The sequence below is a fragment of the Podarcis cretensis genome (genome assembly GCF_951804945.1).
Source record: "Podarcis cretensis genome assembly, chromosome: 8".
NCBI classification, from domain to species: Eukaryota; Metazoa; Chordata; class Lepidosauria; order Squamata; family Lacertidae; genus Podarcis; species Podarcis cretensis.
This window is the reverse complement of record NC_137177.1, coordinates 43,357,072-43,372,041: the sequence shown is the minus strand read 5'-3', so window position 1 is coordinate 43,372,041 and position 14,970 is coordinate 43,357,072. Positions and strand designations below refer to the sequence as shown.

General features: G+C 45.8%; 1 protein-coding gene across 1 annotated transcript; it reads left to right on the top strand.

Moving 5' to 3' along the window:
* On the top strand, positions 1–13,200 carry LOC307222516 (protein phosphatase 1 regulatory subunit 3E-like). Its single transcript, XM_079987846.1, has one exon. It carries the CDS (start codon positions 1,526–1,528, stop codon positions 2,597–2,599), a length of 1,074 nt encoding a protein of 357 aa, XP_079843972.1. The 5' UTR covers positions 1–1,525; the 3' UTR covers positions 2,600–13,200.
* Positions 13,201–14,970: the final 1,770 nt, after the last annotated feature.

Below are 14,970 nucleotides of genomic sequence, written 5' to 3'. Positions count from 1 at the left end.
AAGGCTCCACACCCAGTGCCACCAAACTGATCATGCACCCCTAAATCTGCCTCTGATACGTGCATTTAGATCAGGAATGGCGGATAAGAAACCTACTTATTGATATTTTGGTTTGTTGTTATTTGCACTAGTATAGAAGATAATATGGAATGCCTTTGTTGTCACCTCTCTTTCTTCCATAATTATTGCTACTCTAGCCACCTCCAGAGTCCACTGCCTGAATCCTGTTTAAATTTTTTTTGTTAGATTAAGGGTTCAGGTGGAAACGACAACAATCTTAACTCAGAGATACATCAAAATGGCAGTGATGCTTGGTCTTTCCTATGCTTAGTCAAGCACAAGTCACGTAGTTGCTCCCATTCACTGTAATACAGGATTAGTTTCTCCGTTATTTATGCAATTTCCATAAATCTCCTTCACAAATCAAAACACGGAGGCTGCATTATATTTAACCGAGGAATATTGAACGGGTGACAAAATTCCTTCTGCTCCCATTGAACTAGCATTATTTTCCTCCCCTGATCTTCCTTATTAAAACCATAATTAACTTCCTTTCAAGAAAATGGAACCAATCAAGCTCATTCGGCGCCTAATGAGTACCTTTTGTTCTTGACCGTGACTGAGCAGCTCTGCACTCCCGAGCGCGGCCGATTTATTGAAAAATGCATTACATGGGATTAAACTGGATTTCCTCCTTTTTAAATCTACGCTGCCAGATCCGGCGCGCAAGCCAGCTGCATCTCCTCTCCGCCGCGGACTTAGGTTTCCCAGGGAGCCTTGATTCTGCTATTCCGGTAACAGACTGGAGCGGGGAGGGAGGGAGCCTTCTCCGGGGGAATCCCTCCCGCCGCCCCCTCCCTTTGCTTTGGGATCAAGTACTTAAGGACGCGGCAGGGGGGTGGTGAGGGGGAAGAAGAAGAGGAAGGAAAGCGGGTGGCACAATCGTCACAGTTTGCAGGGGGGGGGGCGGGTTGATCGTGAGCCGAGATGACAAGGAGGGAGGCGGCGGGGGCAGAGGAGCGAGCAGGCGAGGCGGAGATGAAGGGGCGGAGAGCGGAGCGGTGATGAATTGGAAAGATGACACGAGGCCCGGGATGCGTAGATTTTGCTGCGGCGGCGGCGGCGGCTGCCTGACTCCACGACGTCAGCTGCAGCCCGGGAGCCGCCGCGGCGCGTCCCGGTGGTCTCCCCCTCCCTCGTGCCGGGGTCTGCGGGAGTAGGGCTGCCACCGCCCGACGCGGAGCTCAGCGGGCAACTCACGGTCACAGCAGCGACGTGCGCGCTCGGTTGTTCCCGCGGCCGCGAGCGAGAGGAACGTCTTCCCAGCACCCAGAGAGAGGAGAGGCGCCGCGCCGCCAGGGGCTCCGAGCTGGATCGTGACCCGTCGCGTCTGCCAGCCGGCCAAGGTGAGCCCCGCAGCCCAGCCCCGAGGTAGCCATGGCGCCGCCGGAGAGCCGGCTGTAGTGAAGGGAGGCTCCTGCCCGACGGCCCCCGCCGAGGAGAGCGCCCCGCCACTGCCGCCGCCATGGACAAGGCCGGCTCCGTGCACGCGTCGGTGCCCACGCCGCCGCCGCGCCTCTACCTCCCGCGCAACTTCAGCTGCAGCGCCTGCCTCTACGGCAGCCTAGCCGACCAGTGCAAGGGCGGCTGCAGCCCGGAGCCCGAGCCCGTCGAGGGGCCGCTGTCGCTGTCGTCGTCTCCGCCGCCCCGCTCCTCCCCGCCGCCGCCCTCCCCGCCGGTGACCCCAGAGGCGGCAGCGGCTGTCGCCCCCCCGAAGCCGCCCCCGCTGCCCGCCCCTCGCTCCCCGTCGCCGCCGACCTCTCCTCCGCCCGCGTCGCCCTCTTCCCGCGGCCGGGAGCCCACGCTGCCGTCGGTGCCTCCCAGCCCGACCCTCCGGCGCCGGGCCAAGTCTCTGCCCACGCCGGGCGAGCGGGGCTTGCGGCCGGCGCTGCAGCAGAGCCCGTCCCGCCGCAAGACGGTGCGCTTCGCCGACTCGCTGGGCTTGGAGCTGATCGCCGTGCGCCACTTCTGCCAGGCCGACGTGCCGCGGGTGCCGCCGGCGCCGCTGGCCGCCTCGCCTTTCCCGCGCGCCGCCGACCTGCTCAAGACGCGCAAGCCGCCGTCGCTGGGCGAGCTGGAGCCGGTGCTCTTCGGGCCGCCGGCGCCCGTGCTGGAGCCGCTCTTCCCGCCGCAGCCGGGCGCCAGCGCGGGCTTCGCCGAGCGCGTCCGGCAGCACAAGGTGCGGCTGGAGTGGGTGCGCCCCGAGGCGTCGGGGCTGCGCGGCGCCGTGCGCGTCCTCAACGTGGCCTACGAGAAGCAAGTGTCGGTGCGCTACACGCTCAACCGCTGGGCCAGCTGCAACGAGGTGCCCGCCGCCTACCTGCCGCCGCCGCCCAACGGCCACAGCGACCGCTTCGCCTTCCACCTGCCCGTGGGCGCGGGCACCACGCTGCTGGAGTTCGCCGTGCGCTACCGCGTGGCCGACGCCGAGTACTGGGACAACCACGACGGCCACAACTACCGGCTGCGCGCCAGGCAGAGGCCGGCGGCCGCCTCGGGCCACGAGCCGGGCGCCGGCGCCTGGATCCACTTCATCTGAGGAAGGAGGCGCGCCGGCCACCCCGCCGAGGTTCTCCGACGGCTCGAGGGGCCTCCTCTCCACCTTGGCGGAGAGCAGCAGGCTCCTTTTCCTCAACGGATAGGGCGACACCCAGGAGAGTTTCTTTTAGGATAAGGAGCATGGTCGGACCGTCAGGACCTAGGAGGAAAATGATCCGTCGTTAAAGGCAGAGCCGTGGGGTGGCTCTTCTCTGTTATGCTCATCTTTCCTTATGGCCAGTGGATGTGGAAAACAAGAGTCCAAAAGTCCCCTTTCCAAATTAACCTCCATTGGATTGCAATAGGTAATAGCTTTGTTTGTTTGTGACTCACTTTATCCATCTCCAACCACCTTTGAGTTGCCCTCCAACCAGCCTTGATCAAATCTCTCTTGGCAAGGAGGCTTGCAGTTCTAATTAGATATTTAACGGGAGGTAAGCACCATGACAACTCCAGCTTAGTACTCACGCAGAGCAATCTCTGGGTACAGTAACACCTAGTACTGCAATGAAGGCAGGCATGATGGAATGCTCCTGTTTTAATAAGAAATCCCTCCACCATGAAAATTGGCATGTCAGAGAGAAGGTTATGATACAACCCCCTCCCACATGCTAGTTTTCTGTGTGTAGGGATTTTAAAAAGACACTCCCATCATATGAGACATTCCTGCATAGGCTGTCCAGCCCAGACATAGGTTAGCTTCCTCAGTGAGGAGTACAGTAGGTGACATACATTATACCATAAACAGAGCATTCACTGTAGAAACTCACTCGCTGCATTTTGCTTAAGTGTAGAATCTTCTCCCATATCTGGATCAGGGAGAACCAGCCTGCAACTTGCAGCAAGAGCTGGCTGTGCACAGTGCTGATTGGCTGAAAGCTAAGTGACATCACTAGCCCACATTTCCCCTTTTCGCTGAAATAGGTTTTCAGCAAGAAAAAGAAACAAATCTGCTCCTCTTTTTAAAAAGAGGAAAGAGGGAGTGAATATACGTTTAAGCTAATCAATGTGCAAGCAGTATCTTTCAAAAGATGGCAGATAGCCTGCCTGAAGCAGTGAGAAAGGGCAATGCAGATTACTGAATCAGTACAATTGATTTGTCTGTATCTCAAATGGGGGAGGAGAGGCTGAGCCAGGCTCAAGCTGCTGGGGGGGGGGTGGAACACACATGATCTGCACGTCTACTTGTATCGCCTAGTGAAATGTGTTTAGGTCTGGGTGGTTTCAGTTCACCATGATGTGAGAAGAATCTGCACAGAAACCCCAGTCTGTAGGGATGTGGTCTGTTCATTGCTAGAATTCAGCAGACCACAGCGCTGCTCTCACAGTTCCACTGAGGGTTTTGTATGTGTCTGCTTTTGAGAAGTTATCCAGTGAGGTTTCTTTCCAGATCAGGGAAGACCACCTGACTTAGTCAAGCCCCACAGCCTTCTCTTCCTCAAGCTGGTCTGGACCACGAGACCTTGTCTCCTGTTCTCATGCGGGTACCTTCTCCTCTACCGTTCTTCACTTGCTGTGTCTTGAATTGTAAGATGTTCCCTTATTTATATATACCATCAGATGATATTTTCAAAATTGTGTGTTTCCAGGTTAAATACAGATGGTTTATATTTTATATTTTGAGAAATATATTGGGGGGAGGGGAGGAGCTGTTTCAAGCTTCCGTCAGAGGAACAACTTGCAGGCAAAGTACGGGAAAATAGTGTTGTAATAACTTGCAAGGGCAACGATTTCTTACACTATAAGCTTCCTCCTTTTTTCTCAGTTGTTATGAAACAGCTGCTTGTAGTATAACAAACTAGGATATTACACCAGACTGTAACAGAGTGGCAAGATGTGTAAACCAGTGGCTTGATACTATTTTTGACTAGGTATTTGGAGCAGAACTGGAACACTATTTCCAATTCCTAAGCGTGTTGCCATTCTTAGGTGCTAGAGTCAAATTTTGAGGCACTGGTGGGCGCTGCAGATGGCTGAATAATTATTTCAAATTTCTAAGTGCTTAGGCTACCTGAGATTGTCCCAATTGTGACTGAAAAAGCAAACAACTGTTCTGCATCAGAAAGGATATGACACCCAAGGGAAATGGTGAAAAAAGCATACAGCCTAACCTGCTTTTTGGCTGTACTTGCAACCTGGGCCTATGTATATGTGTTCTGATGCAAGGGCATTAAGGCTTGCTCTCAAGTCAGTGTGCATGCAGACTTAGGCCAAGGATTTGAAAATGAAAGCACGTGTGCTCTAACAGTTGTTCTGCTGATTCCAAATGACTAGAGATTCGTGTACAAATCCTGTACCCAGCTGATGGTGCTATGGCTTCCTCTTAGCTTGAACACTTGTCCACAGGAATCAGATGCTGGCACTCTGGGAATTGAATATTTTCCTGAGCTGTCTCAGGACTGGCACCTAACAGTTTGGGTAACTGCTTACGATTTTGAAATATTTTTTCCAGCCTTGCTTTCCGGATCAGCCTATTAAAAGTCCACTGAAACTTAGGTGTTCACTTTGCGTGTGCATCAGTCTTTGGCTTCATCAAAATGTGCACTCTTGGTCAGCAACTGGTTTTCCTGTAAAGATGTATTTGAGTTATTCTGTCACTGCTGAAGCTTCTGTATGCTGTGAACCACTATTATCATGAAATGCATGCAGTATAGCCATGTTTAAGTTGGATGGGAAACAATGGCTGTGTCCACACATAACACTAAACCATGATTTAGTGCTACATGGATATGAGTCTCTATGAGCCAGAGTGAAGCATCATGCTTACGCACTCTTCCACCCCTGCAGTTGGAAGGAGCAGTTCTATCAAGTTTAGATTTGCTTTAAAAAACAAAACAGAACAAAACAAAATATTGGCTTAGCTTTATGTAGCAACCAAGGATATTGGTCATGAAACTTGCTTGTTTAACTTACTATAATTTGTTGTAAATGGGCTAGTCACACTTCTTTGAAGTCTCTCAGCCCCACTCACCTCACAGAGTGTTTGCTGTGGGGGAGGAAGGGAAAGGAGAATGTTAGCCACTTTGAGACTCCTTCGGGTAGTGATAAAGCGGGATATCAAATCCAAACTCCTCCTCCTCCTCCTCTTCTTCTTCTTCTTGTTGTTGTAAAGCAGGGTCCCTGGTTTGTACATAACACTGAACTGAGTTTCTGTGGAGGCAAAACAAAACTCAGCAAAAGTCCCCCCACCTGTGTGGGAGAAGAAGAGACGTGGTGGAAGAATAGGATGAGGACAAAATCCAATTCCTTTCTTATTTCAAGGTGAACATACCTCATCTGTACTTTCCACAACAATCTGCAAACTGAAATGCAGCCATCCTTTGAAATTCACACTTCAATGAATCTTGCAGAACAGTTCCCCAGACAAGTAATGTGAACAAAAATGCACATACTAGGGGAAAGTGCATCTGTTAATGAAAATAACATAGAATGTATTATAGCAGGAGATTGAAAGAAAGCACTGTCAACATACTTGCTCATCCCTGGGGGAGAGTGCACAAATCCATGATTTCACTCGGGCTCATGACTTTTCTTCCACATAGTGCTAAAGCCATGTTTATGTGTTACTTGTGAACTGGATAGGGGAGTATAACACTCAAACCACAGGTCCGAGTTATGTGGATACATGAAAAAAAAGTCTTGGCATTTGGAAAACAGAGCGAAAAGGAATTGAATTAGAATTTTCTTTAGGCAAGGGCTTTCCCATCAGATGCCATCTAGCTGTACCCTATTCCCCTCTAGAAATTAGAATCAGAATCTTTCTGTTTGTTTTTAGTTATGTGTGGAAGGACACATAGAAGAAATACTGTGTTGAATTTTCATTTCCCCCCCTCAGTACAGTGCAGAGGTGGTACAGATGTTTCTTTTATGAAAACCCCATTATGGGGAACCTTTGGCCCTCCAGATGGTGTTGAACTTCAATACCCTTCAGCCTTGACTATTGGCCATGTTGGCTGTGGTTGATGGAAGAGAGAGCTCAGAAACATCTGGAGAGTCAAATGTTCCCCACCCCTGCCCTATATCTTATCAGGGATATGATGAGTTGTAATCCTGTTGACTCAAGTGAGATTGCTCGCTCTTCGGGGTGAATCATGTGTGCTTTTCTGAAGAAAAGAGGCCTTATCTTGATTGTTATTCAGGTGTGTTGCAAGATGGTGGATAAATTTAAGTGAGAACTTAAACCTCACTTTAAGTCCATTGACTTAACTGCAGTGGACATTGGTTGTGTTGACTTTATTCCCTTATCAAAATCCCTCCCACAATGGATGGGCACAAAATATATCCACAAACAGAGCCTGGGCCACTGACGCTGTCAAGAGGGAGAATAATCCACTGAGGAATTTTCCTGTTGCACTCCTCGGAGATGCAGGAGACATTTCAGCAGGGCTGAACTCTTCAGCGGATTGTGGCCTGGGTCTTTTTGTGTTTATTTATTTATTTATGTCTTTGCGCCTTAAGAGAGCAAAATTAATGGAACATTTTAATGGAATGTCATTTTAAAAAATGACATTCAGATTTATTTATTTTTGCAAGCCATCTCCTTTCTTTTCTCCTTGGAACTTCTTCAGCCCTTATTCAGTGCAACTCACTAGCTATTCCTCATGGAGGGAGAGTTGCTTGGCCTTTGACCAAGTCGGCACCACTTCTGATGATGCAGCAGCCATGCATGGCAAGCCAAGAGATGCCGAGCAATTCTGCTTGCCCTGGACTGCAGAAAAAGTCAAGCACACGCAGGCAGGCTGCTGTGTTAGCTCTGTGCTAGAGCATCTGCTTGGCATGCAGAAGGTCTCTAGTCCACAGCATCTTCAGGAAGGGCTGGGACCCTTGTGTGAAACCCTGGAGAGCCACTGCTGGTCATTGTGGACGGTCGTGGGCTGGATGAACTAGTGATATGACTCAGCCTATGGCAGCTTCCTATGCTCCTAGGCTATAAGAATAAATAAGTTTGTAAATATTCCTTATGCTGCTATTTTTGAAACTCACCTTTGACTGCTGCCTGTTCATATCAGGACCAATGTTCTTAGGAAGGGAGGGCTTTTGGCTTCATGTAAGTTTTTAAGCAAAAAAAACCTACACATGGTAGAAATAACTTGCAGTTATGAGAGGGATATAAAGCAACTTGTAAAGGCAAAATATATTATAGTAGTTTGAGCATGGCTGCATCTTTGGAGCTGTTTTGAAAAACAGCCATTCTCACAGCTGTTGCTTTGGGTAGGAAGACTGAATGCAGAATCGCAGCACTGCACCAGTCAGTTAATGCCCAGCAAATAACAATCATGCTTCATGCCGCTGTTTTAAAATCTGCGTTTCTAAAGGGTATCCTTGCAGCAGCGTTGCCGCCTTTTTTTGTTTTGTGCTGTGCCTTTAACGCCAATAAGAAATTAAGCAAGTGGTACAGTTCCTGGCATGGCAGCAGTCTGTTTCTGAGGGGTGGGGGGCAGTTGAACAAGATATTCTCAGTGAGCCCCCTTCTCCACTTCTTCACAGCAGTTGCACTGTCCATTCAGTTGCAGCTCCCTCTGGACCCAGTGTATACCATATTGGAAGGGGCATATTGGAAGGGGCATCCTGTTCATTCCCTTTGCTCTAGTCAGTGCCAGCAACAAGCAGCAACAGCAAGAATTCAGAGTCTGAGCCTTCCACTGGGACACGGGCACTAGTAAATGCCCAGTGATATCCTATCCTGATGCAATGATAGGAACAGCTTGACTGCTTAATTTCTCTGAACCTGGCCACCTCTGAAGGCTCAGGAGCAACACTAGGAAGGGGGCGGAAAGGTTGCACTATTTGAGAGCTGTGTGCTGCTGCTCGTGTACTCGCATTAACAGTATCTCTCCAACGCTTACAGTAGCTTTCCAAATGTCAGTGGATTTATGTGTGCATGATAATACGTGGAACAAGCCTAGAAACAAATATTCTTTTGAGATACTTGGCTTTTGGTCCAGCACATGCTTTAAGCTTGTGTGCTAACTGTATTCAGAGGGGGTGGCAGTGCTTTTCCTCCCCTCCCCTTTTTCTTCCAGGAAGAGTCCTCGGACCACTTAGGTTGCTCGAGTTACTTAATCTGGATTGGGTCTCTTGATCTCCCAGCGATCTTTTTTTAGTAAGTGAGCTGGTAGGGCTGATTTCATACTCAAACATGCTCTGAGCCCATGCTTATATTTTTAAGCCTACATGCAAACATTTTCAGGATCGGGTTCCCAGCATGTAAATTGCAACCAGCAGTTTTCCAAGAGAATATATGGGAAACAACTAAAAGTAACAGCTAGCTACAGTCTGTATATGTTCAAGTGCAGGGCAGCAGGCAGGGAACTGCTGCAGATCTGTGCTTTACTTTCCAGACAAGGAGACCAAAACTGGCCGACAACATTAATACTTAGCAATCCCATATATTGTATCAGTGACATGACCTATTATTTGTATACAAAGCATTAGTAAAAGTTTCTTTTAAGCACTGCTAAGAACCCTGTAACACTGACGAGGAGCACTTTTAAAAACAAATTCTCTGTGTGTTTGTGTGTATGTATAACGCTGCAGTCTGTATGTAGTCAAATGCTTACAAGAGGTTACTGCCTAGCACTGTGATAGATAAATGAGCTAGAACTCAGTGGTGTTACCTACAGAGCAGCGAGCAGCACTTTTCTGTATATTGACAGCTTTTCAAGGAGCTACACTTAAACCTGGTTTTGTTGACTGTAACTTCTGTGGACCCAGGTACGAGCCAGTTATTCATGTGAACCAAATGTGTACAGTACTCTCATAAAGCAAAGCTATAAAGCTATATATTGCCAAGGTAGAGTCTAATAGATATATATATAATAGTTCTATATATTTTTCCCCTGGAAGGAAACATGAGTGTTTTTAAATGCAATATATTTTTAGAGAAACTGTCTGCTGTATCTGTCTTAATCTTAACACAAACCAGCGCACGCCAATCATCCTTTCCTCATAGCATTAGAATGTCTTCCTCCAAAGAAGAATGTTGAGCAGTGGTTTGAATCTGTGAAACCCTTTAGCTTCCTTGGAAGCTTATAAGGGGTTCCTCCATGAAGAGGAAGCAATAGCGGGCAAGCTTCCCAGATAAAGACAGCTTGCTCACCATGACTAATCTTCACTCACACAGCATAGAGCCTCTGAGGAATGCTGGGTATGTTGCTCAGCCCATGAGGGGCAGCAGTGAGGGCCAAAATATCTGGCTAGGAGAGAGCTGTCAGGGCAGGATTTTGAGATCTTAAACCGCAGGTGCAATTGGCTCACCACAGTGTGAAGTAATGCACTTTGCTTCTAAAGTGGACTTCCATTAAGTCCAGAGTCTGAAATTACCTAACTGCACCACTGCTGGCGACGACTGAATGTGTGGGTGCCCTAGAGAATGTTCCAGAATCCTTCTGTAGCCAAGTGGGGGCTCTGTAATAGATGATCGTAAGATGTGCCATATTGAAGGTGGAATGTTTGAAATCCATGGGTTTAGCAGGTTGCCGAAATGTGTGCGTTTCCTCATTGTAGATGCTTTGTAGTTTAGCTTTTGTGTTCATAAGCTTACTGCCAGCGTAATGATGTAGCTTTATGAAATGTGCCATGTTTTATTGAAATGTGCAATATTTCGCCTGGTTCCTTTCATCCATATAGAAAACCTTTAGTAATGCTCTCAACAAATACAGCACTCAGGTAAAGATTTTAGCTGCTCCTTTTTAAACTAAATGTGTTGTCAACCCATGAGCATTGCTTTTAAAAGAGTGATTAAAATGTAGAGTGCCCCCTCTCTACCTCCCTATATAAATTATGCTGTTTAACGTGAGCTTCTCTTAGCTATGTCAAAGTGATTTGAGAGCTCCTGCTCTTGCACCCCAATGCTGTTTATTGAAAGGGGAGCTACCCAGTTGCTTTTGCTCATAAACTACCACATGAACAAATGTTTGTTCATGCATAACATTGTTCTTTTATCAGCCAGCTGAAGCATGGGTTGATGAGGCTCGCAGGCAAAAATCTGCAAAATCTATATCCTCAAAAAAGAAGTCAACCCGCAGTGAATTCAGATTGTTTAGGTGCCTTCTAAGGATAATCACTACAATGTCGGATGTGGTCCTTAAATGCTTTTCTTAATTCTTAAAGAATATGTTTTATGGCTTCAGGATGAGTTTATATCGTAAACACAGAAACTGGACTAGCGTTTCCCCCCATCCTGCTGTCAGAACAATGTCCTTTGGACATTTGAGCCAGTGTTTTCAAAAGCCCAATGGGCTTTTAAACTTTTGCTTTTATTGTAGTGAAAGATGTAGCGGTGAGAAATGTCTTTTTGTGCATCACTATAAACCACATTCATATATTGAGCATAAAAAATAATAATATAGATCATAGCGTAATATATATTTGCACAACTCTTATGCAGATGTATTTTTACACACACACACATATGTAATCAAATCTTAGGTTTTTTTTATGGGGTTGATTCTGTGCAGAGTTTATTTTACAAATGTGTTGTAATCTGACACTGCATTGGCACTCCCGGGTGGGTATTATTTCTCTTGCACATTTTTTAGCATTCACACAAAGAGGAAGTTCTTCTCTGAAGGAATTTGCTTTTACATTTTTAATTGATATGCACGACTCTTATGCAAAACTTGAATAAACTTCTGTTGTAAGTGTATCTTGTGTGCACCCTGTGTGTTGTGGGAAAGGCTGAATCACAAATCTGTTTGTCACATAGCCCATTGCAAGTGTGGTAGCTGTGATCTTGTCCTTTGTAGCCCTTTTTGGGGGGTGGGAATATTTCTTTAATGATTAGCTTAACTTTCTGTAAAGAGTTCATTACACAAAACCATAAAACATTAGCATTGTCTTGTCATTGACTAAAAGTTAGCATGCAAAAAGAGTAAATGTATTTAGAAATATGGTATGTACACTAGCAGTTCCAAAGAGCATAGGTAAACTTTTCTCCATTTAAACGTAATTTGTGCAACTTTAGAATGCTTGGCCTTTGTTCTAGTTAAACATAGTTCCACAAAACATACCATCTCTAAAAATAAAAGCATATATTTACCAATGCTTTTTCTATGCAATAATCTAGTCACCTTCTGTGTTTCAGTTTTTTTATTTAAAAAAGAGAGAGGACTTGAAAAGGACATGACCCTATTGCAATTAAGCACTTTTAAGACTACAGCTCTGTGCATGTATACTTGGTTCTATTGAACACAGGGAGACATACTCCTAAGTAAACTTGCATACAATTGTACAGCAAGCTCTGTTGTTGAACTTACATTTTAAATTTATTTTCTTGAAGTTGACAAGGGGTTAAGTGTTTCTGTGTTGTGATTCCCTACAGCAAAGGGTTCAGAAAGCTTAATAGCAGTGCAATTAGTCTTAACACTCAAGCAGACACCAGTAGGGTGCTGTAGAAAACTTATTTTTTTTCTCCAGGAAAGGTAAACGAGATCCTTTCTACAATGCAAAATGCATTGTTGCCTTTTTGATAATATGGATTTATAGTCCTATTATATCCTGTGTGTGTGTGTGTTTGTGTGTGTACTGTGGATAGTGCTAATGCTAGACAAAAATAATCTGGCAATCATCCACTGTTGTAGCAATGACTAAAATTACTAATTTTAATATTGAACACTTTTATATTGGACAAATAGTTTTTGTTTTTTACTCTGGCCTCACAGGCTAAGTCTTGCAAGCCTATCCCAAGGTTACAAAAGTGTATTTGACAGACAAAGCTAAGGTTGTGATCCTGTACTCAGTTACCTGGCTGCAGGTAAGCCTCATTGGACTCAAAGGGGCTTCCTTATGGGTACACAGGTATAGGGGTTGCCCTGTGAATTTTTCTGATCCAGTCCCATGCCCACAGCAGCTATAAGTTCTGGTGAAGTAAGTGGGATGTTATTCGGAACATCCATAGGATTGGACCGCAAAGCTTTGTTTCATTTACATAAACACAGTAATTTGGTTCTGGGGTTGAGGACAACATTCTGCTTTTTGAAACCAAACTAGCCTAGTTTAAAGTAGTTATCTCCCTAGTCATCATAGCACTGAAATCCTGTGCAGGTCTACTCAAGAGTGGGTCCTCTGGGGCTTACTCCCAGGTAAGTGTGTACAGGAGCACGTTCAGTCCTGAAGCTACTATTCATTTCAGCAGGATTTGCACAGAAAAGCCTCTGGGTGGGTTATGCCCAAACTACTAGCTCTTGGAGAAGAGTCCTTATTTAGCAACATGTTCCTGTTGTGATAGTATAACTTTTTTTGTTATTTATTTCCACACATCTTGACTTTCTTCAAAGTTATTTCTTAACTGCTGGACGCAAACTGGTATCTGAATTCTGTAATGTTTGTACTTGAGATGTTGTTTGGTTTGTAGTTTTTTCTGATTAATATTACTGGTATTATTTTGGTTTAAAAAAAATACTTCATGTCATTTGATATCAATGCCTTCTACTCTTTCTGAAGCCAGTGAATACAAATGTAATATATCTTGCCTTATGACAACATTACATATCTTGTCTACCTAAAGCATTAGCCAGTCACTGGTTGTACTATTATGGTGAAAAGTAGAATTTATAAATGTGTCATTACTAATTGTCATTAAACTTGAATGGTGCAAAATGGGAGTGTGATCCTGAGAAAATATCTGTACTGTATGCGTTCTACGTTCATGGGTAACATCTACATTTAGCCTTTCTCACTAACGTATCCATTCAAAAACTTTCTAGATGGAAGGCAGAGGTTCTCTTGGTCAGAATTTCTAAAGCAGGCATGGGAAACCTCAGCCCCGGAGGCTGAATGTATACCCCTCTCACTGAAGACCAGTAGTGTGCTGTGTCTGACAATTGGTTCTAGTCTGATGTCCGTCTAAGGGTGAAACTATATGTTACGCTTAATGCATCGTGTGCAGCTATATCTTCATTTGGTCTTAATTGTATCTGCCAAACTTCAGCACAGGGACAGAGGAGGGCTAACCTTTCCCAACCACAGCAGCATCCAGAAAATTTCTCTCCCAGGGCAGCTATGAGGGCGAGTTTTTTCTTCTCCTTTAAATATTCCATTTGTGGTCTGTAGGTATGGTGGGCTCTGGAAGCAGAACCAACAGCTGTGACATGCATTATTTCCCCCCAAGCCACAGTGAACACCCACCACTTTGCAAACCCTCCCTAATTTGCAAATACATCCATGTGCAACTGCACTTTGTCAGTTCATTGCATCACTCTTACCATAGTTAAGATTCCTTAAGCATGATTTGATGTGATGTATGAATTGAGCTGTACTGGTAAGAGTTCCCATAGGCGTAGGCTATGTCTGGGGTGCAGTGGGGGGGCACCATTACTGTTGTTTAGGCTTCCCTTTCTCCAAAGGTGAGATCAGAGCACTTTCCATTGCTCCTCTTTTCCCCAAGTACAATTTTTGCCATTGCGAGCTGCAGTTAAGGCAACAATGGCAGAAGCAGAGATTTAACAAGCAACTGCAGCAGCCTATAAAATTCCTGACTCATTTTCTGCAGTAATAAAATGGAGGCCTCCCAAGGTGCTTTGCTGTTAGGACTTCTCTCTCTCTCTCTCTCTCTCTCTCTCTCTCTCTCACACACACACACACACACACACACACACACACACACACACACACACATACATGAGAGAGAGAGAGAGAGAGAGAGAGAGAGAGAGAGAGAGAGAGAGAGAGCCCCCTGCTTCACTAGTTCAGTGCTATATAACCACATTACCACCTGCTTTCTTCCTAATACCCTTTATGCAAATTCCGTGTTCAGAGCTGGGTTTTGGAGTGTATGCCAGACCCTTCCTCACCCCATTACTTTTAAAACAGAACATTGTACATGTTTCCATATTTGTTGGCTTAACATAGGCTATGCTGACATGATACAATGCTGTTTAAAGATTTCTTTTTTCCCAGAGGGGTACTCATGTTAAGTTTTTTTGCAGCAGACAAAAAAAAAGTTGAAATGTTATTATGGCATAAACTTTCATGGGCTGGAGTCTACTTGAGTCTGAGGAAGAAGACTCGAACCCACATTGGCATATGCCATAATAATAAATGGCATTTAAGGTGCCACTTTGTTTTTCTAATGTGCTTGTTCTGTAAATGCATGTTCAGGTTACCCTCCTGCTCTTACAATCTTAAATAAATGCTGATTTGCTGTTGAGACCTGCAGTCCAACAACATCTGCAGGCCTGGAGTTTCCCCATTGTAGTCTTACAGCACCCTTCACCAACCTGGTGCCCTCAAGATCCTTTGGACTACCACTCCCATCAGCCCTAGCCAGCACATTCTGTCTGGTGGGAGGGCACCGGGTTGGCGAAGGCTGCTGTAGAGCTTCAACACCATCTTTCATAACTTTGTTTACTAAATAGACAAGTAGATTATATT